Source organism: Anguilla rostrata, chromosome 19, assembly GCF_018555375.3.
Source record: "Anguilla rostrata isolate EN2019 chromosome 19, ASM1855537v3, whole genome shotgun sequence".
NCBI classification, from domain to species: domain Eukaryota; kingdom Metazoa; phylum Chordata; class Actinopteri; order Anguilliformes; family Anguillidae; genus Anguilla; species Anguilla rostrata.
In genome coordinates this window covers 13,461,846-13,486,799 of record NC_057951.1, presented here as the reverse complement: position 1 = coordinate 13,486,799, position 24,954 = coordinate 13,461,846, and the positions used below count along the sequence as shown (strand labels likewise).

General features: G+C 46.8%; 3 protein-coding genes across 5 annotated transcripts; all 3 read left to right on the top strand.

Moving 5' to 3' along the window:
* The first annotated feature begins 1,945 nt into the window (after positions 1-1,945).
* Positions 1,946-5,928, top strand: srr (serine racemase). The gene is made up of 6 exons (XM_064319548.1): positions 1,946-2,119; positions 2,317-2,507; positions 2,817-2,998; positions 3,160-3,290; positions 3,755-3,907; positions 4,985-5,928. Exons 2-6 carry the CDS (start codon positions 2,330-2,332, stop codon positions 5,271-5,273), a joined length of 933 nt encoding a protein of 310 aa, XP_064175618.1. The 5' UTR covers positions 1,946-2,119; positions 2,317-2,329; the 3' UTR covers positions 5,274-5,928.
* A 5,287-nt stretch (positions 5,929-11,215) lies between these two features.
* Positions 11,216-12,561, top strand: LOC135245786 (small integral membrane protein 30-like). The gene has a single exon (XM_064319062.1). It carries the CDS (start codon positions 11,277-11,279, stop codon positions 11,463-11,465), a length of 189 nt encoding a protein of 62 aa, XP_064175132.1. The 5' UTR covers positions 11,216-11,276; the 3' UTR covers positions 11,466-12,561.
* Positions 12,562-14,279: 1,718 nt separating this feature from the next.
* Positions 14,280-19,438, top strand: LOC135245785 (probable G protein-coupled receptor 85). 3 transcript variants are annotated; one of them, XM_064319057.1, is made up of 2 exons: positions 14,280-14,652; positions 17,674-19,438. In XM_064319057.1, the coding sequence occupies exon 2, from the start codon at positions 17,711-17,713 to the stop codon at positions 18,845-18,847; it is 1,137 nt and encodes a 378-aa protein (XP_064175127.1). In that variant the 5' UTR covers positions 14,280-14,652; positions 17,674-17,710; the 3' UTR covers positions 18,848-19,438. The 3 variants fall into 3 exon arrangements, with proteins under 3 accessions (XP_064175127.1, XP_064175130.1, XP_064175131.1); XM_064319060.1 differs by having other exon boundaries at positions 15,950-19,438; XM_064319061.1 differs by lacking the exon at positions 14,280-14,652 and adding an exon at positions 14,663-15,395.
* Positions 19,439-24,954: the final 5,516 nt, after the last annotated feature.

Sequence of the window (24,954 nt, the reverse complement as noted above, 5' to 3'; positions counted from 1 at the left end):
CACTGTGTGTGTAGTTAAATGCTCCAAAACATCTTATACTTTAAACTTTAATACAAGTATACCTGCAACCTACACATACCTAACTATATATAAAATACAGTTTACAACACATTTTTGAAACATTCCACTTTGCCATTTAATAAACATCCACAAAACACACAGAGAAAATACAAGTATTTTGTATATCCATATGTTATCCATAACATTTATATAAACAGAAGTCTATGCATTTTTAGTTCTTGCTTCTTTCCATAAGCTTCTACTGTTTCAGTTGTTCAACTGCAAACACAATTACTTCAACTTCTGCTATGATTCAAAAAGCAACTCCAACCCCCAGCCACAGGGTGGCAGTACAGGACATGTTTCAATGAGAATGAGCCAAGACAGTGATGACCCCGAGCCTTTCCGAGTTTCTCACATTGCATACCCTGCACAGATTGACCCAGATAACTGCATCATGCGTACGGCCTGTCCCAGTCACCGCATCCTCAGCATTAGCCCATCATATGCCGTACAGATCAGTCCATCTGCTGGGTATTTCCACCAACCCATTGTCTCGCACAGGGACTCAAAATACAAGGCTGCCCCCAGCCTTAAAGCACAGATTTAGTCTATGCTGCAAACTGGTCGCGTCATTTTTGAAAAATGGGGGTAAATCTGCGTGCGCAAGGTGGTCCAGCCCCAGAAGGAGCCGCACAGGAACCCCGTCATCACTGCTTGACCGCGCCGCGGTTCTTTCTCTCTCAGATTAAGGGCAGAGATTTGGGCTTCTGGCTTCCTGAGGCCCCAGAGCTCGCCCCTGTCCCGCCAGGAAGCACTCCGGAGAGCGAATGGCGGCGAGCAGCCGCGTGTCCGATGCAGGCTGACGGGACGGGACGGGATGGGACGGACGACCCACCCCCCCCCGGCCACCACTGTGCTATGGCGGAACGGAAGTGCCAGATGAAAACATCGCCCAGCCAAGCTTTTAATTAGCAGCCCGCAGAGGAGACTGACACAGATGTGCCGTAACCATAGGGCCCGTGGGTAAACTTGGCCAAGTTCCCCAATTAAAAGGTGTTTTCTGAAGTACAGTGTTAATCAGCAAGTGAGTTCCCAAGGAAGCAATTTTTTTTTTGCAAAGTGTTGTTAGCAGTCACTAAACTGGTCGCACATACCTCATCTCCCCATTCACTCTGCATTAAAGCAGAACTGTCAGTCAAACACGATGGCACTGAGTGGGTAATACAGTCCTTAATACATCTGGATCTGTCTGCCAGTCTAGCCGGTGTGAGATCAGGGGTCAGTAAGCAGTGTGCTGACCGCTTCCCAGCAGCCTGGCTGACAGAAGCAAGAAGCAGCCAGAGAATGATGGTCAAAGCAAGAAATACACACTCCATTAAACAGTCAGATGGCCGGATGCAGCAGCTCCACAAACAGCTAAACTGACACAACTTTCAAGAGAGTGCATACATATTCCCATTTAACTATTAAAGAGAAGATTATAGGAGGCTATTTACTTTAAAATATATACAATTATATGAATTAAACAACTACAAGTATTTTTTATTTTTATTTCTCATAACGGGCTGATTCAAACAAAACTTGCAACAACAACAACAACAACAAAAAAGCAGTTCTACACTTAAAAAGGCGCTTCCCATTTTAACTAGCTTGAGATGATGATGACAATGATGATGATGATGATGATGATGATGATGATGCATAATAATAATAATAATATGGAAAGTTCAGATAGCCACTTAAATCTTTCCACTGGTAGGACATTAGAACAGTGACAGTCTTGTCCACACCGTTTAACACCGCTCACAAAAACTACATACAACACCGTGGTGAAGGGTGGAAAGCCCGAACCAAATTAATCTACGAATAATTTAGTAAAATTACCAATTATCCTTTCTCTCTGGAGAGCACCATGTTTGACAGTCCATCGACACAAAACGTTGTACTAGAAACAACGTGTGCAGTTCTTTTCGTTCCGATATAAGTTTCATTTTCGCCCTGATAGACAGTGACACGTCTTTACTATCTGCTTTTTCTATTACATTACATGTTGACGTTATTTGGCCAGTTTAGCAATTCGTATTGTTCTATGCTAACGGAAAACTATCAGTCTAAGGTAAGTAGTGCCTTACTCGCGAACTCCACGGACCAATTGTGATTTCTGTACTGTGGCTAGTTTCGATTACTTTGTTTTGTGCATATTTAATTTGTTTAGTAGATTATTTATACCAGCAGTATTTCGAAGTTTCGTTGATCGAGCATATATTGTATTTTTTAAATTTTTTTTACTGATTTTGTGTGCGTTCTGTTCAGTTCGCCCACAGCAATGGAAGACACGGCTGTGGACCTAATTACCCTGCAGATGCTGCAAGCGGCTCAGGCGACAGTGAGAGCGAGTCCGTTAGGAGTAATAAACACGCCAATGATCCCCGGGAGTCAAACTACATTGCCACTGAACACCGCATGCGATATCCATATCAAAATGGAAAACCTGCAAAGGACTGGTTTGTATTTACATTTTTTATATAGGCGCTCTGTCCAGAACACCAGGGAAGTCTGTACTCTTTGGTAAATGACATGGTAATTTTATTGACAGTTCAGTATACTTGTCATTTAAATTAATTATTCAGTGCACGGTGAAAAAAGCGCCCCCTACTGTCCTATCAATATTACCTCCAGCAGCAACTGCCCATTCAAATGCTACATGTGCCCAAATGCTTCCTGTTCAAAAGGAAAAGGAAGTCATAGAGTAAGGTAGCTTCTTAAAACTCTGCACCTGTTTTTTTGTTGTTGTTGTTGTTGTTGATCGGCAGGCTCTTTTAAGATAAGAGGAGTAGCCAATCAGTTTGCAAGGAGACCTGCAGGGGGCCGCTTTGTCACCATGTCCGCAGGGAACTATGGGAAGTCATTTGCATATGCGACGAAACACTATGGAACTCAGGGCAAAGTCGTGATGCCAGAAACGGCCCCTCCATCACGGTCCGTGCTGATACAGGTAACGTACTTCTGTCTGATTCTGCCGAGTGCAATCTCGTAATATGCCAACAGTTTATCATGATACGCTAGATTTAAAACATTGGTGTGTGCGTGTGCACGTGCGTGAATGTGCAAACACACAAATCTCCAGTGGCTTGCTGCACGGATGTCTTTTGGCAGAGTTTTGGGGTCGAGGTTGAGCGCGTGCCAACGTCCTGCCTGGTGGAGGTGGTGAACCGGTGTGTTCGGCAGGAGAACATGACGTTCCTGCACCCCCACGATGACGTCGACCTGATCGCTGGCCACGCAAGGTACGGACCCGGGAAAAACACACTCTTCATCTACATAAATGTCTCCATGGCAACCTCAGGCCTGCCCTGCTTTCGTGGAGAATGCCCATGTTCAGACTCCAGGCCGGGGCAAAAAATCTGCCACGCCAGCAGTGTGTCAAAAGAACATGCAGGAGAGGCTCTGATGAGCATGCCCTGTCAATCTGGGCAATTTATAAGGCATGTTCATGATGCCCGTGACAGTTACAGCTGCACAGCGCAAGTTGAAATGGGGAAAGAACCAATGGGTTCAAATGTAGATGGTGAAAATGATTTTTTATTTTTCCAAATTTGCCCGTTTTATCTACTTTTTATTTTATTTTTAAAAAGCATATGCATTTGTTAGTTTTCTTTTCCAGGACTTCCAAGAATTCTACGTTTAGGAATGGTGAATGTTTTCCTTTTCTGTCCTTCCAAATCACTTTGTCCCTTCGCTGTGCCGGTAGCGTTGGCCTTGAGATCTTGGAGGCGGTGCCGAACCCGGACGTGGTGGTGGCCTGCTGCGGGGGAGGGGGTCTACTGGCGGGGGTCGCTGCTGCCGTCAAACTCTCTGGCTGCGAGAACGCGCGGGTCTACGGGGTGGAGCCCACGGGGGGTGGGTACTGCACTGTGCCCTGATTACCGGCCAATCAGATTGCAGAAGTTTTGATCCAAATGCTCAGCCAGGTCGGATAGACTGAGATATCCTCTCACACACTGTAATACCCAGTAGTAATACACAATAGTAATAATAATAATAACAACAACACATTTTATTTGTTCAGCATTTCTAACATGCTAAATACAAGAGTGTATTTACAGTGAAATGAAGACATACCGTACACCCATGTCTGAGTACTGCGTGACTAAGGCAGTGCAGGTTCATTCCACTGTACTGCCATGATCATCAAAATATTGGGGGGGTAGAAAACATTTAAAAATCTAGCCACACATGAGTTGTCTGCTGCACAGAGAGCTATCGTACAGTACAGTACGCACATGGCACGGAATCCCTCCCTCTCCCTCCACTCCCTCCTCCCTCCACTCCCTCCAATCTGCAACGTCAGATAGCAGCAGCGCAGCGTTGCTACGCTAGGTATTTGTTCCTGGTTGGTTCATGGACTCATGCTGTGCTTTCCAGCTTGCCATGTCGGACTGCAGGCGCCTCGGATGATGCCAAGACATCGCGCGATGGCCGCTCCGCAGGTTTACGCCGCACTGGCCGCCCTCGCAGGTACCGCCGGACTGGCGTCTCGCAGTGAGCTCCTGCATGGCCGCCTCTCAGTAGCCTCCAGTTAAGGTCTCTGTCCGAGGCGGGAACGGTATGGATGCATGATGGATTGTTCGCCTGTATGGCCTACCCTCCGAGTAAGTCGCATTTTGTTGTTTTCTCACTTTGCTCTCTCAGTTGTTGCTGGAGCATTGTAGCCGTAAAGAATGTGTAGTACATTAAGGTCTGGTGTTACACATGAAGGGTTGTGTTGCATGGTGAAGGTGTGTGTGTCACATTGAGGGTTGTGTTCATGGTGAGGGTTGGTTACCTTGAGTGTGTGTGTTGCATGGTGGTTTGTGTTTTCACCACTGAGGTTGTGTGTGGCAGCTATGAAAAGGATGTGTGTTACACATTGAAGGTGTGTGTGTTGCATGGTGAAGGTGTGTGTGTTACACATTGAAGGTGTGTGTGTTACACACTGAAGGTCTGTGTGTTACACACTGAAGGTGTGTGCCGGTGTGTGTGTCCCAGGTCGCGTGCCGTACGCCCTGTGCCGGCGGTACGTAGAGGAGATCGTGCTGGTCAGCGACGAGGAGATCAAATCCGCCGTGTCCACGCTGTACCGCTCCGGCTTCCTGGTGGAACCTTCCGGAGCCGCGGCCTTCGCCGCCGTCGCCAACGACAGGATCCCCGACATCGCCGGGAAGACCGTGGTGCTCATCCTGAGCGGCGGCAACATCGGCAAGGACGAGCTGGCCCACTTCCCCGACTGAGTCAGCGTCCCCGCAAACCGTCTAACACCAAAGTCCCCGCAAACCACCTAACACTGAAGTCCCCAAAAACCACCTAACACCACAGTCCCTGCAAACCTTCTAACGCTGAAGTCCCCGCAAACCACCTAACACTGAAGTCCCCGCAAACAACCTAACACTACAGTCCCTGCAAACCCTCGGACACTGAAGTCCCTGCAAACCCTCTAACACCAAAATCCCCGCAAACTATCTAACACTGAAGTCCCCAAAAACCATCTAACACCGCAGTCCCCACAAACCCTATAACACTGAAGTCCCCGCAAACCCTCGGACACTGAAGTCCCCACAAACCATCTAACACTGAAGTGGCAGAACGATGACAGTCGAATTTGGATAATTTCTCTGTCGACAGAGAAGCAGGATTCTTGATTTGCAGAACATTATCAAGCACACACAGAAGCACATTTTCTTCCAACCATTATGTTGGGGGGTTGGGGGGGAATAAAAAAAAATCTCCTGTGATCGTCCTGCCCTCTTACGTCTTTTGCCTTTGGAAGGAACCGGGACGTTGCGGTCAAAGAAGCTGCATTTCTGTGAATGCTTGGAGCCTTTCCCTCATAAATAAAATACTGAATTGCCGCAGGTTTCAGCTTTGAAATAAAAACAGTGCATGCATGGTGATGTCACCACCTTTGCGAGCAGGAGAAGCTGCTGTGAGTCTGCGTGGTGCAGGGGTGTGATGTTTGCTGCACATGGGGGGGCGTCATGCAGCTGTACAAAAAACCTGGATTTTTCCAACACTGGGGGTGTTTTATTCAACTGTGAATATAACCTTATGAATGGGCACAGCGGCCACATTTTATATTCAGCTTCACGTCAGTGCTTTGATGAAGAGATGTAGATATGTGTGTGTGTGTGTGTGTGTGTGTGTGTGTGTGTGTGTGTGTGTGTGTGTGTGTGTGTGTGTGTGTGTGTGTGTAATGTAAGTACTACATCATACACAAACACATTGTACACATTTCAAACTCGGCCATTAAAAGGTGGAAAGTGGCGCCGGCTGCAGTGTTTCCCCGTATTTCAGCACATATCTCTGAGTCAGGAGCCGGTAAGCAAGCGACGCTCGTACCGATGATTCCACCATGCAGAAGGCAGTCACCATGGCAACGTGTCGGTCCGCGAGAAGCTCCGCCACCCACAGGCTTCTCGCGCACCGCGCGCAGAGCCGTTCTTTTCCCGCCGTTTCGCGCGCTTATCTGAGCGGCGCCCCGCCCGAGACGGTTCGGCCTCACCCCCCCCCCCGTCCGCTTCCCGCCGAGGTGCTTTTCACTCAGCCGTTCACACCTGGAATTATGTGGGAAGGGGGTTCGGAAAACAAGACGGATTCACGCGTTACGGTCAATACAATCGCAGCAAATGGGGAGGCCTGTACCTTCCCCAGGCCTGAGAGCAGGAGAGTGGTTAAGTGGCCTGGTAATCATATGAATGCAAACCAACGCACGGCGCTATCTTTAATAGCCTAAACGCAGGTTATTAATAACTACAGCTATTCAACCTGCCTGCGTTCCAGTTAAAGAATATTACCACAGTCCTGTTTGAATAATAACTACAGCTATTCAACCTGCCTGCGTTCCAATTAAAGAATATTACCACAGTCCTGTTTGAAAACGGAACAGCACGGTTTCAAGAATCTGCCATTCTGTTTTGGTGAAACTTTATTAAAATGTTGTACTTTTTTTTTTTCTTTTTTTTTTAAAGAGATGATCAGATAAAATGGCGATCCTGGGCATTGTGTCCTCCCCAGTGCCCTCGGCGCATCTCTTCTGTAGTCCGGGGCCAATATTTAAAGCCACACACCGGGACAGCGCCACAGGGGTGTGTAGAGCTGGCTGCTCAGTCATGTGATCTCAGCAGCTGTCTGGAGATTAACGGCCTTGTGTTTGATCAGACAGGAAAATGATATTTGGAGATGGGTGCTGATCAGACAGTAAAATGATATTTGGAGATGGGGTGCTGGTTCAACGATAAGTCAAAGGCTTCACTCCAGACTTTGGGTTTCAAAGAGAAGACCAGTGTGTTGCCAGAACAACACTTTTCTTGTAAATATTCTGCATTAAAGTTTTATGTGAGTATGAGCCGCAATTAATTGATTTAAAGATTAAATGTTAATAGGCGAGTCTGAAACTGAGAACAACACACAATGCAGTACAGCCCTGAGCTCAGAAACTAATAAACAAAATAAAAAAGGTTTATGTTTCAGAAATGGAAGACACATTCTGAGCACTTCAAGAAATGGCAACCCAAAATCAATCCGCTGCAGGCCTGCATGCTGCGACAAATTTTCTGCCTTTTTTCAGCTCAAATTTATTTTCTCAACCGTATTTTATGAAAAGCAGTCAAGGCCCAGAGCACCAATCACAATCAAGGGATTCTCCCGGCGACTCAAGGTTAAGTCCACCGTGTTCTTCTCATGCAGATTGGCTTTGAAGGTGAAACGCCCCGGTAGATAAACAGCCCCGGAATGGAAATAAACGACGCAAAGCACAGGCGCTGGCTGCATCCCAGCAGGGCCAGAGAAAACAACTGGAGAAATAACCGCTTTTTTTCCAAAATCGTCCCACCTCGTGGTCACGAATGAACCTCTGCCTGGTGCTGTTGGGCTGGAAGTGACCAAACCAGCCGCTTGCGAGGTGTAATTTACCATTCCAGTGGGCTTTGTGCCGTGGGACGTTTTATCCGAATACCATCAAGACGTTCACCCGTTTTCATTCTCTGTCCTTGTTTGCTGTCTTTCTGTCATAGCAAGCTGTTAATATGGAAAAATGACCCTATAAATTTACAAACGGCTTTACAGATTGTACACTACGCCGGGTTAAGTCAAATCAATGCCAGGACAGAGAAAATCTATGCGGGGCCTCTCGGGCAAACCATGTTTTTATGGATTAAAGTCAAAAGCCTTTCCCTTCTGAAATTCCCAGCGCATGCCAATTATGCACCCCAAGCAGAGCCACAGGGGTGAAAACGCGGGTTTTTGGAGAGCGTTAAAAAAAAGAATTTTTTTTTCTGTCCGTGTCCTCGCGCGACTCCGCTTCCTGAGAGAGCTGTAAGCCTCGGCGCGCAGGTGGGCGGGCGGGGTGGGGGGGGGTTGGGGGGCGGGATTACGCCTCTTCAGGAGCTCCTTTTGATGCCTGGGAGGGGAAACCGGGACGTTCCAGCAGCTTCGCCGATCTGCCACAAACCGGCTTTCGCCTGGAAACGTCTGGTGGGACCGTTCTCCGGGGGGGGGGAGGTGTCACTCGAGGCTCTCTCCGCCCCCTGCTGCCCGGGGGGATGATGGGGATGATGTTGTCCTTGAAGACGTTCTGCGTACGTCGTTTTCCATGCTGTTGGACAGCAGGTTTCTTTTTTTTGCCGCTGTAAGTGTATCCTTCTAACGCTGGGGACGTACCGTCCTCCGAACATATCAGTGCTTTTCAGCAGGTCCCCGGGGGGGGGGGAGGCTACCTAATTACCTTTTAGGGCTCACAGTTTGGAAAAAAAAGAAAAATCCCTCCTTTTCAAAGCGGGCCAACTTAGCAGCTGCCTGATGAAGATGCACATTAATGCCCCCCCTTTAGATTACACACTGAATGTACCCAGGGGCCTTAAATGGCATTATTCGGGCAGGTATTAATGGGCACACGCTGCAGGAGAAGATGGAGACGGCACTAAATGAGTTGGCACGGAATGCCTGGTGCACCATCACGGGAGGGGGGGCGGGGGCGGTGGCGGGGGGAGGACGCTGAGTGATGGCGACATTCGGCTCTCAGCTACAAAATGGACACCACCTGGCCCTTGGCACCTGCTGCTGACCACCTGGCCCTTGGTGTTGCTGATGGACGGACCAGCCCGTCAGGTAGAAACCATCCATGTTCCGTGCGCTTACCAAGAGGAAAACAACACAAGAAGGAGAACAGAGAAAGGCAATAATCATCTGTATTATCATCACCTTTACCTGTGTGAGATGGCTGTATGTGGGGAGGCATTTTCAGAGAGGTGTTCTCAGGGAATGAATCTGATACTGCACACAGCGCTCTGCATGCCTGCTGGGATTTCAAACTCAGGCTAAATGCGGTCATATATACACACTGTGCAGAAAATGGAAAGGCTAATCAGATTTATTTGAGTTATTTATTTGACTGGATCTTAGTTCTGTAGATTAGTAAAATAACTTTTATGTTATAGTTGTATGACAGCTTTGTTGTCTAGCACCTTTCATCCAAAGAATTGCAGCTCAAAAGTACCGCGGCTCAAAGGGCAAACATTTCCTCGCCGGTCGCATTCATGACTGTGAATGAAATGTGGCAACGCGGCCGTGTTTCCTGATGGGTTCTGAGAGCGTAATAGCCGGCGTTGGATCGCTGTTCTGGGGATGGTTTCACTGCTGGCCTTTTGAGTCGCGGTAACCGGAGAGGTCCCCTGAGCCTGATTGATTACGGTGGAACGGGCGCTCGGGAGGCTGACGGGGGAGTTTGCTCAGGTAAAGAGAGACTCGGCGGCGATGATTAATGCATCGCGCTCAGGTAAAGAGAGACTCGGCGATGATTAATGCATCGCGCTCAGGTAAAGTAATTGAGGTCCGCGGGCCGGCAGCACCGGGGCCAATGCGCGTGTCAGGTAACGGGTTATTTAGTGCATCGTCAAACGGTGACTGAGCGGAAGGGGCCGGGATGTTTAACTGTAGGCTACGTCTGTAGAAGAGCCCCTGACACAAGTGCTAGCGCCAGAGCTGGGACAGGAGGGTTCGGTAGGGAGCAGCTCCCACAGAAGCGGGCTCCATCACCATCACAAAAACTCTGGGGTACCTCTAGAGAGTACTGAGGGAAAAACTAAAACTGACATCTAAATTTTCACGGCAGCGAAAAGGGAGGCTCTTTCTCTGACGCGACGGAAAGGAGGAGAAGAAGAAGGTCACATGCGTCACTCCTCACAGAGCCTGTTACAGTACATCCCACAGCGATGATCAGTTTCCCGTATATACCCATGCAGGAACCCTGACAGGCTTTTGGAAACAAATGGGGCGACATAGCTCAGGAGGTAAGACCGATTGTCTGGCAGTCGGAGGGTTGCCGGTTCAAACCCCGCCCTGGGCGTGTCGAAGTGTCCTTGAGCAAGACACCTAACCCCTAACCCCTAACTGCTCTGGCAAATGAGAGGCATCAATTGTATATAAATGCAGTCCATTTACCAAATGCAAATCCAGTCCTCCAGTATCAGTCAAATGTGACTGATCGATCGAATGTAGCTGCATTTCCTGCATGAATGACAAGGCAGTCAGACAGGTGCGTTTTGCGGGGAGAAGACAGCAGGTGGATTTTTAATGAATGGGAACTGAAGGCTGAGATTGGAGACACAGGCCCCCCGTGGACTTGTATTTAATTCTTAGCAACAAAAAAAATGTGTCCTGAGGTGAACCCTTTGGAATTAGGCGGGTCCGCAGTGGCTCCTTTCCGGGCTGTTCCGTCCCGCTCACCACTCGGTCGGTTCTCTGCATGTGCTCTCATACACAAAACTGAAGCTGAATGGTAAATTAACCCGCACAAATGAAAATTTACTGGTTGTCAGCGACAGACAGCCACTATTTATGGAGCCCTGTTTGAAGAACTGATATGCTGCCATGACAACCAGCGGCTTGCCGTCCTGTTCTGATTAGGGTAAAAGTTTTGATGGATGGATGAGGACTCAGCAGCAGGACAGTCTGAGCTGGGTTGAACCGTGGGTCACCGTGGAAACAGCATTACAGCTGAGAAGGTTCTGATATAATCTATCATGAAGCCTTTATATATATATATATATATATGTGTGTGTGTGTGTGTGTGTACACATACACATGCATATATATGTGTGCGTGTGTGTGAGCACAGTAACCATCGTAACAACATCAAAGAAACAATATTATTTGCTCCCAGTCCTTGCAGGTTGTGCGTCTGCATCATCTGACGCGTGCCGTCACTGAAATCATCTGACCTGTTCCGAGGACAATACAACATGGCTTCCTGCACTGAGTTCTCCGGCATTTTTGCGATATTGTGTACTGTCTTTTTGTCACTGCTACCACCTGTTGAGGCGTTTGACGGCGGAGATGCGGTCGCACTGCTGCTCGGGATGACGATCTCAATAGTGGGGTTCTGCGCCTGTCTAGGGTGGTATGCGCGAAGGACAAACGGACAGCTCTAAGTTGCGAACCTCAGCGGTGTGGCTGGCAGCTCGCTGTATGGCGCGTGCCTTCTTCTGCTCCGGCCACCTTGGATATCGTCTCTGTGGGACTAGCAACCGCTCAAAAGGAATCCTTTGAGTGCATGTACCCATGCAGATGCACCCAATCTAAACGATGTTACACTGCCGGGAATGAAAAAAACCTTGCATACAAAAAAAGGGGACCACGCACTGTATGTCTCATGACCAGGAAGAAGAAGAAACAGGAAGATCACCGAGCATAGCGGATCCGTCGGAGAAATGGAGAGAAGAGACCTGAGAATCAGATTGGAGACGACTTTCATTGTGTTAAAGTAAAGACTAAGCGAACTTCGGCGGAACACGAATACGGCTTTGCGATGCAGCGCCGTTAAAGTGTTGTGTCGGTGTGCCCTGACACGATAACTAACTCAGCACTTCGCCTCTAATGCGTTGCTTCCTTCTTGTTCATTTCTGGTTTCGTTTTTGTATTGCACAAAATTAATGTGACTTAAACGCCTTGCTGTTGCTTTAAAAATGGGGTTACTCATAGCAAACGTAACGTCATAGTGCTCACATAGAATGGAAAAAATGATATGTAATTTTTCCCAATACTTGGTGGAAAGGCTGTTGTTTTGTGAATTAATTTCTTTCCTCCCGATGGGTAATTAATCTTGAATTCTTGATTCGGTGTGCATAGTAGCCTGGAATTATTTTTTATTCCATTCTGTATTTTTGAATACAAGCAGAAACCTCAAATATTCTGCGTGCTTTGACTAGCAATCAAAATCTTTTTTTCTTTTTTTAAATCATAATTTTACATCAGTCTGTCTGGGTTAAAGTTTTTTAAAAATAAAATCTGTCTTTAGCATTCTTTTGACAATCCTGTCACATTTGGACAGAAGCTCTTCTCAGGGTTGTGTTGGCAGTTTGAGGGGTGTTTGGAGACTGTGGAAGAATGGATAATGATTTTACACTGATAAAAAGATTGATATTCAGGAAGATAAAAATGATATGTATGTTCAAGTGCTCCCGGATGATAAACTGTTCCAACAACAAACCCAAAATACCCTTAGCATTAAACCGCTACATGGCTTTATCCGGAGTAATTGCCTGCCATTCATTCACACTGTCATGGTTGAATGTTGCTGGAGATTTGAACCTGCAGTTTTACAGCATTCTGGTTTATCCTGTGGGTCGAAATCCCCACTCACAGTGGCTTGCATTGTGCTGGCCTTTCAGGGTTTTTTTTTTTTTTTCAATGGGGTAGGGGAGAGAAGGTTCATCCAGGATGGCACGATTGACAAAAAAACATTGAGAAGCAACACGTGCCGCTTGAGTAAGGATTGAACCCACAGTCGCTGGCTGGGTGGTACCAGCACACCCACCCTTTCAGGCATCACACTCTGTCCGTCGTGTCATGTGCAGAATAATTTAATCAAGGCTGAGACGTAAAGTGCAAAAAAGTTTTGGTGCAATGGGCAATTGAACCCAAGCACCTCTGTTATGGCAGCTTTGCCTCCATCAGCAATGGACCCTCTCTCCCCACTTGAGGGGAACCGCACACGCTGCTAGGGGGAGAACCTCACACGCTGCTCGGGGGAGAACCGCACACGCTGCTCGGGGGGAACTGGACCCACAGGTGCTAGATGGAGATTTATCGGCACATTTTACAGTTTGAGCCACCCCAGAGCTCTGTGAGCCCAATCCCATCCATCACAGCTGAAGCTACAGCTTCAGAGAGGCCAGATGAAAAACAGGGAGTCTGAATGGACAGTAGCCAGACTTGAGCTCAGGTCTGTGTATTTACCAGTGGACTTCTCAACTGTATGACCACATTATAGCGGTCTTGAGTCTGATAGCATGTCGGTCATCGTTAAATGCCCACATCATTATGGCAATAGGAAAGCTTAAATGTGCTTAAGCGTTTCCCAGTGAGGGACCTGGGTTCATACCCAGGCACTGCGAACCCACGTCTTTAATCACAGTGCTGCCTTTCTCCAATGCGAATAATAATTAATAATGCGTTAATAATGATTAATGATGAATAAGTTGGAGGTCCAAACGTAGAGAAAACTGTATGAGAAGAAGGAGAACTGGCTGCTCTTGGACCCAATTAATTCGTAAATATAACATTTTATTTTTGACATTGAATTATCAGCATTGAACTGAAATGTTTTGAAAGGCTACTATAAGTCTTCTGGCTACTATACTTTCTGGCTGGATATTTTACATCATGCAAAGAGAAATTTTTCTTTTTCTAATTATTAGATTAAAATGCGAACTCAATAGGTTGGGTAGAATTGGATAAATATTTTGAGGGAGACACTTAGAATGATGCTAATGGTGTGTGTGTGAGAGAGAGAGAGAGAGAGAGAGAGAGAGGGAGGAGAGAGAGAGAGAGAGAGAGAGAGAGAGAGAGGCAAATTATGTTATTTTTCTTGAGTTCAACGCAATCTTCCAGTAACCCTGTCATAACACAGCCTTGGATGACTGCTTCTATGATTAAAAGAATTTGCCATGCATTGATGCTACTGACTGTGGATTCGTAATGGTATTCTGTATGCGTCAATAATGCATATTGAGGCTAGACTATCCTGAGATGAACCTGTGTTATTTAAACGGGCAGGGTAACCCTTTACTGTCCATTATATATATATAAAAAATTAAAAAACAAGATGCAATCTACTCTCAATATGTCCAAAGTGCATGCATCAATGACTGATCCCAGTCGTAAAAAATATAAAGAAATAATAAACAGTAATCTCATTTTCTTGTTCGCCCCATATCGCTTGGGAGGTTGTCAAACGCGATTCCATCCAGACATCCATATTATTCTCAACAGCGTGATAATGTACGATGCCTACTGGCTGTGTAAATTCGATGCGCTTCGCTTGAAATGAGTGAGTGTGTAGAACATGCGCGACTTTAAGACTGATGGAGGGATTTTGGGGCTACTGATACCGCTCTCAGTGAGCAGATGTTGCCGGGAAAGACAGCGCTACCGCATCCAGAGACGAGACGCGGCTTGGATCGCAAATAGGTTCAGTGCGCATGCGCTCTCGGTGCCGCTTACTGTATATTCACGGTGGGAAAACGAAGAACGGGCAACGATACCAGTCTTTTAAAACAGCAAAGTGACTTCTGCTATATAATTAGTCTCCGGGGAAACAAACTGGGAAATCAACAGGTATGATATTAATTCGTGTTTTAGCGGTCGTTTGCATTCATTTGGGACAGAATGGCGCTATTGCAGTCAATACATGGCTCGTTCTTACAAATTGTTCTGCTTGACGTGCTGTTTCGCCACAGTGCATGTCCAATCCAACATTTTACTGACAGAAACGCGGCGGAGGAAATGGGTAGCCTATATTGTGTGACACAAGAGAATGGAAAAGACCACCAGTCTGCGGTGTGTTACGTTGTTGAAAACCCCAGTGCGCTCTAATTTAATTACAAAACGTGCAGAAAACCGAGTATTTTTATTTTCTATACTGCACAGGGTCAGTTAATAAATGAAAATCCGTCTGTAGCGACGTATTTGTCATGTAAACAACGCATGTCTCATATATTTATCCGATGTCATTTTTTTCATTTGCTAGTTCGAATGTGGTTATAGGCTATGTCAAGCCCGAGAGACTGAGAATAAAAGATAGCTTGGTCAGGAAACAAATACACATATAACACCGATGTTTAATATCTTATGTCGGTTTCATGGGTGATGTTTTGATTCGTTTGGACATTAGCCTTACCGGGAAATCGATAGGCTTGATAATAAACCTGCTCGATCGCCACGTTATCCTAATGAAGCCTTATTAAGTTGCGGCGTTCCAGTTAACGTTTGCACTGGAATAAAGGCATATTCTTATTCTTTATGCGTCCTCCATTCATTTTCAGTATAGAAGACAACGAGCTAAAAAGACGGTGCTCCGGGTAAGATATATTAATTTTGCAGGTTTTTTTTTTGTTTGGGTGTGATCAACAGCTTCCTTGCTGCGTTTGTATTAATGTTTCACCCGTTATTGGATGTAACCCGACTTAGCCACATTTTAATCCTTTGTTCTTATCTGAGCTACATGACAACACTCATGGAAAATGAATCACCTTTAAACGATGATTTGGAAAATCGGTCTTTTTTGTGAGTTGCGGTTGTGTAGCGTACCTACACATTGAAAGAAACGGATACACAGGCTGTTAATTATTATTGGCTAATCGGGATTAATATCGATGTTTTATCCGGTCGAACGGACAGATGAACGTGGCAATGCTAGGGCCGCTGCCATGCCTTGACTGCATACCGTTTTAATGCAATATATGATATCAGACAAAAAGGGGGAAAATGTGATTTAAAAAAAGAAAAAAAGCTGTATCAGACTGTATTTTAATACAGAAGCTCTTCATACATCTTCATAGCCTCAACAATGTAATGAAAAACAGTTTGGTGTGTGAGAAGAAGTCCTGATCAGGTGGATGGGTTATTTTTTCAGGTGCGATGAGAAAAAAGGAACAAAGGATGCCTTAGAAGAGAACGAGAGATACTTTCAAACCCCCAGGATCATATACATATACAGTTGAGGCCAAAAGTTTGCATACACCTGGGCTAATAATATTCAAACTCAGTTTTTCACAACTCAGTTGTGGCATCTACTTTGTTCACATCAGAGGTTATTTTGAAACAATCGATTGGAGACAGATTTATTTCAGCTTTAATTCATTATATCAGAATTCCAGTGGTTCAAAGGTTTACATACACCAAGTTGACTGTCTCTTTAAACAGTCTGGAAAATTCCAGAAATTGATGTAATTAGTTTTTACCAGCTTCTGGTTGGCCAATTGTGATAATCAGGAGTTAATTAGCACATGTGGCTGTATTTAAGGGCCTACCTTTGGAGTCACTGCCTTTTTGCCCTTGATACCATGGGAAAATCTAAGCAACTCAGCAAAGACCTCAGAAAAAAAATAGCGGTCCTCCACACGTCCGGTTCCTCCTTTGAAGCAATTTCCAAACAACTGAAGGTCCCACGAGCATCTGTACAAACAATTGTATGCAAATATAAAAATCTTGGGACCACACAGACACTGTATCGTTCAGGAGGCACAAATTAACTCCCAGGGCTGAACAAACTTTGGTTCAAACAAACAAACTTTTTCAACTGAACCCCAAGACAACAATAAAGCAACTGGTGAAGGAGCTGGAGGCGTCAGGTACCAAAGTATCTACATCCACCATTAAGAGAATCCTACACTGCCATGGCCTGAAAGGCTGTCACGCAAGGAAGAAGCCCCTACTCCAAAACCAGCATAAAAAAGCCAGAATGAAGTTTTCAGGTGATCACCAGGACGAAGACCTAGCCTTTTGGAGGAGTGTTCTCTGGTCAGATGAAACAAAAATTGAACTGTTTTGCCATAATGATCACCGCTATGTATGGAGGAAAAAGGGTGAGGCTTTTAATCCCAACTGTGAAGGATAGGGGCGGCAGCATCATGTTGTGGGGGTGTTTTGCCGGAAAAGGGACTGGTGCGCTTCAGAAAATCATGAGGAAGGCGGATTATCTAGAAATACTGAAGCAACACCTCAAGACATCAGCTAGAAAGTTAAAACTTGGTCGCAACTGGATCTTCCAGCAGGACAGTGATCCTAAGCATACCTCCAAAGTTGTAACAAAATGCCTTAAAGACAACAAAGTGAAAGTATTGGAGTGGCCATCACAAAGCCCTGACCTGAATCCCATAGAAAATTTGTGGACTGAACTGACAAAGCATGTCTGAGCAAGGAGGCCCACAAACCTGACTGAGTTACACCAGTTCCGTCAGGAGGAATGGGCAAAAATTCCGGCAAAGTACTGTGAGTAGCTCATGGAAGGCTACCCCAGGCATTTGATTAAAGTTAAACAATCAAGAAGCAATACCACCAAATACTAACAAAGTGTATGTAAACTTTTGACCCACTGAAAATCTGAACATAAAAGCTGAAATAAGTCTGTCTCTTAGCTATTATTTTGAAATGCCCTCTTATGGAAATAAAGCAGATACCTTAATTGACTTAACACAGGAAATGTATGGTAACATGAAATGTGTGGAGTTGTGAAAAAATTGAGTTTGAATGTCTTTAGCCAAGGTGCGTGTAAACTTTTGGCCTCAACCGTGTATATACATTATGTGATTTGATTTAAAAAGAAAAGCACCTCAAATGGATGTGTCTCTTCCCCAGTGCCTGTGGATCATGAGACTGGACTGAAGCGAGTCTCATGATTCCTCCTCCTCCATCTATGGCGAACTACAGCCATGCGGCCGAGCACAGCTTCCTGCAGACCGTCTCCCCACTGGCCACCTTCCTCAAGCTGACCTCCCTGGGATTCATCATCGGCGTGGGCGTGGTGGGCAACCTGCTCATCTCCATCCTGCTGGTGAAGGACCGCAGCCTGCACCGCACGCCGTACTACTTCCTGCTGGACCTGTGCGCCTCGGACGTCCTCCGCTCGGCCGTCTGCTTCCCCTTCGTCTTCACCTCCGTCAAGAACGGCTCGGCCTGGACGTACGGCGCGCTCACCTGCAAGGTGATCGCCTTCCTGGGCGTGCTCTCCTGCTTCCACACCGCCTTCATGCTCTTCTGCGTCAGCGTCACGCGCTACCTGGCCATCGCGCACCACCGCTTCTACACCAAGCGGCTCACCTTCTGGACCTGCCTGGCCGTCATCTGCATGGTGTGGACGCTGTCCGTGGCCATGGCGTTCCCGCCGGTGCTGGACGTGGGGACGTACTCCTTCATCCGGGAGGAGGACCAGTGCACGTTCCAGCACCGCTCCTTCAGGGCCAACGACTCGCTGGGCTTCATGCTGCTGCTGGCCCTCATCCTCCTCGCCACGCAGCTCGTCTACCTCAAGCTCATCTTCTTCGTCCACGACCGGCGGAAGATGAAGCCGGTGCAGTTCGTGCCGGCCGTCAGCCAGAACTGGACCTTCCACGGGCCCGGGGCCAGCGGCCAGGCGGCCGCCAACTGGCTGGCGGGTTTCGGCAGGGGCCCCACCCCGCCCACCCTGCTGGGGATCCGGCAGAACACCAACGCGGCGGGGCGGCGGCGCCTGCTGGTGCTGGACGAGTTCAAAACGGAAAAGAGGATAAGCAGGATGTTCTACGCCGTCACCTTCTTCTTCCTGGCGCTCTGGGGGCCCTACCTGGTGGCCTGCTACTGGAGGGTGTTCGCCAGGGGCCCCGTGGTGCCCGCCGGGTACCTGACTGCAGCCGTCTGGATGAGCTTCGCCCAGGCCGGGGTCAACCCCTTCATCTGCATCTTCTCCAACCGGGAGCTGAGGCGCTGCTTCAGCGCCACCTTGCTTTACTGCAGGAAGTCCCGGTTGCCTAGGGAACCCTACTGCGTTATATGAAGGTCTGGCTTTTCCGCGGCTGGTCGTGCGGTCGCTCATAACGCCGTAACGCTGTTCCGCCTTCTTCAAGGACCTGGCGGAAATCGAGACTGTCGGCCGTTAACTTCAGAACATGATTAAAAGCTACATGCGAGGGGGGAGGGGACGCCTGTGGAGTAATCTGCTGGAACAGAAGTGTTTATGTTCTAGTAAACCGTTGCTCTGGAAACACTTTTGGAAGCTACAGAGAGCTCAATGGATCAAAACAAAAAGACTCAGCCCCATGTATCGGATATCTGAAGATTTTTCTATAATCTGTGGATTTAAGGGGGGGGACAAGCAAAAACAATGACCTCTGAGGAACGGTGGGATTTGTTTTACATTAAAAAGTTGCACTAAAGAGAAGATATGAAAGTGTTTTTTGTTTTTTTTCTTCTTGACGGTCGTGTTGCAAAAGGACATCTTTGGTTATTTTCATATGAAACACTGAATTCTTTCATTTAGAAAAGATGTGTGTGCTTTGCCGTAATGGAGTAAGTGTCCCGGGTGGAATGCACCTTCACAAGAGGATAAAAAAGTGATTTCAGTGTAAGTGTTGTTTTTCATTTCAAGGAGGAGGGGGGGGGTCAGAGGGTGGGGTTCAGGGTGGGTTGGGCAGATAAGGGGATAATATTGTCTCCTATGATGTAATTACATCTTATTTATTGTAGTTTTATTAGTAATCATATTTCCCTTCGGGTGTCACTGTTACTTTTCTCTGCTGTTTTTTTTATGGAAAAGAAATGACAGGTGTTTTCAACCGCAGCACCTTTGAGAAGGTTAAAGGTTAAAGGTTAAAGGTTAAAGCCCAGATGAACAGTATCATGGCCCTCCCCTCGTTTCTGTCCCCAGAACGCGGCTCACGTGTTCCGTGGCTGCTGTTGGGCGGGATCCACTCCACACCACTTTGTTTTTGGACGGTTAAAATGTCCCTTTTCTGCTCCTTCATCCTCCCGGAAGGCTTCTGCCACTGAGAAGGCCTTTTCCGTTTCAGTTCGCTGTGTATGAATTCTCTCTACGGTCCCTCATAACCGCCTCCTACACACGGCAACAGTGGCCTAATTCCTTTAAAAAAATTTTTTTTTAAAGCAATTAAAGAAGCAGTTTGCTACATACCACCAATGAGCTCCGGCCCCAGTGAACCAGTGTGTGTTCGTTTGCTGGGCAATTTACTTGCCAGAGGCTTAGTATGAAACCTTGCACAATTTGGACAGATATATAAACACTGTATCAAAGGCACACTGTCAACTTTATGCGCTCTCTGTTCATCTCAGCTGATTGTTTTTGAATTGCTTACTTTCTTGTGGCCATTTTGCAGTATTTATTACTTATGATATATATGTTTGTTTGTTTTTCTTTTGTATTTTAGCGGTAGATGGAGTGTGGGTATGTGAGTGATTCATTTTGAAGGTCCGGATGTAAAGTAGGTACATTTTAAGTTTAGGATTGCATTTGCCAAAAAAAAAATGTACCTGTGTAATCTGTTGCTTAAAAAGTTGGGAAATAAAAATTCCACGTTTTGCAAATCTGTTTTTTTTTTGTTGTTGATATTTCCCGAAAACAAACTGGATGCAGACAGTGTCACTGGTTCTTAATGGGTACACTGTTAGAAATGATGTCATTGCTTAACGCTGAGACATGAATGTGTTGCCTGGTTCCGCACCCCTGTCTGTAAGAATCCCCCCCCCCTGCCGATTCACATTTTGTCTCTGATTCTGTGATGCGTGTCCTCCTGCACTTATTCCACCACTGCCTCTCTCACCCTTTATTCTTAGCAGTTATCAGCTGGGGGACTTTCTTTTATTTTACAGGCCTGTAAAGAACGTGGCAGTGAAATAAATTGAAACAGAGACGACCTGCAGTTTTTAAATTGATGAATGACAAATTATTTCATTGACAATTCGGCCCGAAGTGACGCCGATGTGTGAGCGGTTCTTTTTCAGAGCTGTAAGATCAGCTGGTTACATCACCGCTCGAGGGCTTTCTAAACCAACTCTGTGGTAAAGACCTGAAAGCTAGTTTGTAAACACTGAGCCATTTTCAGTAGCTGACTTGTAAATGTAAAGAAAAAAAAGAAGTGTTTTCCTGCAAGGACAGCAGTTTCTGGTACCGGGATTGTATAGAACAGTGTCATTAATGCTGTCGTTAACGCTGTATTGGGAAGGTCCTTCTGTTCTTTTTGTCTTGATGGCATCTATGTCAGTTTATATAAGTTTAGTGCTGATGAAGTCATCATTAACAACTCAGGGCTCTGTGGGGAAAAAAAAAAAGTCTACCGACAATGAACCCGCAACCCCCTCGTTTGCCGGTGACTGTGCCCCCGTTCACACACAGCAAAGAGCGGCTTCAGTCACCTGTGAGCGACGTACACTCACTGGCATCCGGAGACAAGTCCTCCATATAACAGGGATGGACAAAGTATCAAACCTGGAAGTGCTATCTGGGGCTTACTGTCCTTCACTGGAAAATTTCATAAAGAATATATATATATATATATATATATATATATATATACACACATATGCATGTAATATTTACATTAGAATATTATGCCGGGCCTCACAAGGATGGTCTGCTGTCGTGTGTGGAGGGGGTTGAACACAGTGAGGGGGGAGAGGGGGGGGCAGTGAAGGCTGCCAGCTGTAGGTGAAGGAGGCCAGGCCGCCGGATTGGGGAATGAGTGGCACCTCTGAGAGCGGCTGAGGCCCGGGTCCTTTCAGGACACGCGTCCCACACAGCGCGCGCGAAAAACCGCAGACTGTCACCCGGGCCTCGCGCCGCGAGTGTCACACGAACCGCGGCATCGACTCCACCGACTGCACCGGCAGATCTGATTACCGTCTCTCCACGACTGCTCGCCTGTGTGTGTGTGTGTGTGTGTGTGCTTCTGAAGTAGATTTAATATTTAAAGTGGGAGTTCCATTGTTATGGGGAGCACTGCTCATTGCTATTGCAGCCTGTTTACATTCTCTGTCTGTTCCGGGGGGGGCGCGGGGAGGGGGGGTAGGGGGGCATTATGACTATGACATGACCATAAATGCAAAGGGAGTTTGATTGGCCCTGTAATCCCAGCCTGCATTTGCATGGGGTTTTTTTTGCTGTAACTGTCTTCTCCTCTTCCCGTCTCCACCTTTTTTATTTATTTTTATTTTTTTTGCCTTGTCTCCCCTGGTCAGGCTACTCATTCCAAACTAGCGGGCGAATTGTGAGTGTCTCCTTCTTCGCCGCTCGCGCCTGTCTTTTTAACGTCAGCGGCGTTCGCGCGTTCAGACGAAGCCACTCATTCGTGTGCCGGTGATGATGTGCTATGTGGCTCATTTAGCGAGCGGTAAAGGATACTTACTCACAGTCCCGTCTTTTATAGTGTAACCTACCATAGCAGAGGAAGCGCTGTGTCATCTTTTTGATTAAGAGATCCCCTCAGGGCCATTCAGCTGTGTAATGACAACCCCGCCCAGGCGAATTTCTGTTTTCAATGCAGATACGTTTATTCAACCTGTCTGACCGGGGGGAAAAACTCTTCCCAGGCATGATTGAGACATACCACAGCCTGGAGACAGAGCACTGTTTGACTGATTTACTTTCACTGGCAACATTTAGCAACCTGCCATAGCTTTCTGTCTGCCAGAGCTAAATCATGCAGGGCCCATTCAAACAGGCCTGTTCCGCTCAAAGGGTAAGAAAGTCACTGGGTTTATATATTTTTAATGTATTGCAATATTTTTCCCTTATTAAACCTTATCAACATGTTTGGTAGACCTTGTGGAATAATATGAAATTTCCCCAAACAAAGCAGAATAGGGTACCTCTGGGTAGCAGACAGTACCCGGCTTTTGTGCCAGGACACCTCAAGTAGAACAGCCAGGCATTAACGCTACACATTTTTTTTAGACAGGAACAGATCCTCTCCACATCCTCTCAGGCTTTCCTGAAGAGCACCCAGCTTCCTGCAGTTAGCCGCCTGTAGAGCAAACCCTTGCGCTGTCCAACATATCACACGGCTGCTGTGGCCAGCTGGTGCCTGTGCGATGGAGCGGTCTGTGTAAAAACAGCCCATCCTAATAACCGCCTCTTAGACGAAACATTACATGTGTGGTGACCTGCTATTGATCTTTCAGTTCAGACATGGCGCACTGCACTAGGGAGAAGCGTGTAGCACTGTTAAGGCACAGTCCACAATCAATACACCGGCAATAATAAGAGCTGAAACAGACCTTCCAAAATGGTCTGGCAGCGATGCCCAGAAATAGGCTTTGATCCATCTCATGTGATTGGACATCAGAGCAGATAATGGCTGATTACAGCTGGTGTTTGGTTTTTATTTTGCCAACGTGGGTCCCACTATTCAGAATTTTATGATTGAATGAAAAAGTTGTATTTTCAAAATGTAATGCAATGGGGTTCCAAAAGCGACGATGTAGCACATCTCAAATAAAGAGATCTTTCAACTGCTTAGGGTTTTTTTTTAACTGATTGCAGGTATTAGATGTGCCTATTTCAAATACATCTTTGATCCCAATTCAAAAATGAGCTTCCAGCTGAAAAGTACTTATCTACCAAAATCGGGTGCCGACTAAGATATGCGAAAATGTCAGAGTGGATAGTAATCAGGAGATATGAATAAGATGATATCAGTCCTTTGAGGATTTCATTAAGGAAGTGTCAGAGTATTTTTCTGCAGCCTTGGAGAATTCAACTTTCTCGGCAAAGGGATCCAAAAGACATTTTAAGGTCCACTTAAATGTACTCTCACTTTAAATATTTAGATATGAATTGCAGTCGACCCTCCGAAGCGCGATGGTTAAGGCTGCAGCCATCTTTGAATGTACAATTTTGAAAGAGATCGGCAATAATTTATACTGGAGGCTGCATACCGTAGCGTGCTGCAGGGAATTCGGACTTGCGGAGATGAGAGGGCACAAGACCCAGCATCACCACCACCGCGGTGGGAGGTGCTGTGTTTCTAATTGGCCACAAGCGCAGTGTCTTTGATGAGGAATGTGTGTTGAGAGCCATGTGGCTCACAGAGGGCTGCCACAGGGCCCTGGGGGCGGGGGGCGGGGGCTGCTGGGTCTCTGGGCCTCCCTGGCTCTGCTCCTGCAGCTCAGCCTGTGGAGGGAGCAGTGTGGCTGCGGGGGCGGGGCGGGGCGGGCGGGGGGCGGGGCGGGGCTGCTGGGTCTCTGGGCCTCCCCTGGCTCTGCTCCTGCAGCTCAGCCTGTGGAGGGAGCAGTGTGGCTGCGGGGGCAGGGGCGGGGTCTCTGGGCCTCCCCTGGCTCTGCTCCTGCAGCTCAGCCTGTGGAGGGAGCAGTGTGGCTGCATGTGTCAGCCTGGCAGGTCTTTAATCCAGCTCATTAGCACCTAAGAGGAGCAGGGTCGGGGAGGAAGGGTTGTGTGTGTGTGTGTGTGTGTGTGTGTGTGTGCCTGTGTGTGTGTGGTGTGTGTGTGTGTGTGTGCGCGCGCGTGCGCGTGTGTGTGTGCGTGTCAGAGGAAGCTGAGCGTGTGTGTGTGTGTGTGTGCCTGTGTGTGTGTGTGTGTGGTGTGTGTGTGCGCGTACATGTGTTTATGTCTGTGTGTGTGTGTGTATGTGAGTGTGTGTGTACATGTGTGTACGTCTGTGTGTGAGTGTGTGTGCCTATTCAGAGGGATGGGGGTAAAGCTTAGTTTTAATCTTTAAATATTAAATGATCAAATTCATGTCAGATGAAAGTAATCTACAGCACATACATCAAACGTGGACTATTATCAGGAAGAGAAATCGATGGGTTTAATATGTATGCCCACTGTAAATAGAAATGATCCACACTGCCGGCTTCAACGGGCATGGAAAATGTAGGCTACTGAGTAGTACGTGGATCTGAGGAGATTATTATGTTAAAAGAGAATACAGTCACTCAGTGGGAATCATAAGTGTGAAATGAAGGTTTGAAAATATCTAGTCAGCATTAAAGAAAGTGAATATGTAGGTCACATGCAAATTGAAGTGGATCTTTCATCTGGCTTGCCAAATGGCTAAAAAGGCAATGTCTATTTTCAGACTCGCCATTAATATTTCTCCATCTTTAAGTCAGTTTCCAGTAACTAATGCTGAT

What these genes read in the sequence shown, in the direction of transcription:
- LOC135245786 (XM_064319062.1), top strand. Translation starts at nt 11,277, where the DNA reads ATGGCTTCCTGCACTGAGTTCTCCGGCATTTTTGCGATATTGTGTACT.
- srr (XM_064319548.1), top strand. Translation starts at nt 2,330, where the DNA reads ATGGAAGACACGGCTGTGGACCTAATTACCCTGCAGATGCTGCAAGCG. An exon ending in GGAAAACCTGCAAAGGACTG is followed by an intron (nt 2,508 to 2,816) that starts GTTTGTATTTAC and finishes GTTGATCGGCAG; the next exon opens with GCTCTTTTAAGATAAGAGGA. An exon ending in CACGGTCCGTGCTGATACAG is followed by an intron (nt 2,999 to 3,159) that starts GTAACGTACTTC and finishes GTCTTTTGGCAG; the next exon opens with AGTTTTGGGGTCGAGGTTGA.
- LOC135245785 (XM_064319057.1), top strand. Translation starts at nt 17,711, where the DNA reads ATGATTCCTCCTCCTCCATCTATGGCGAACTACAGCCATGCGGCCGAG.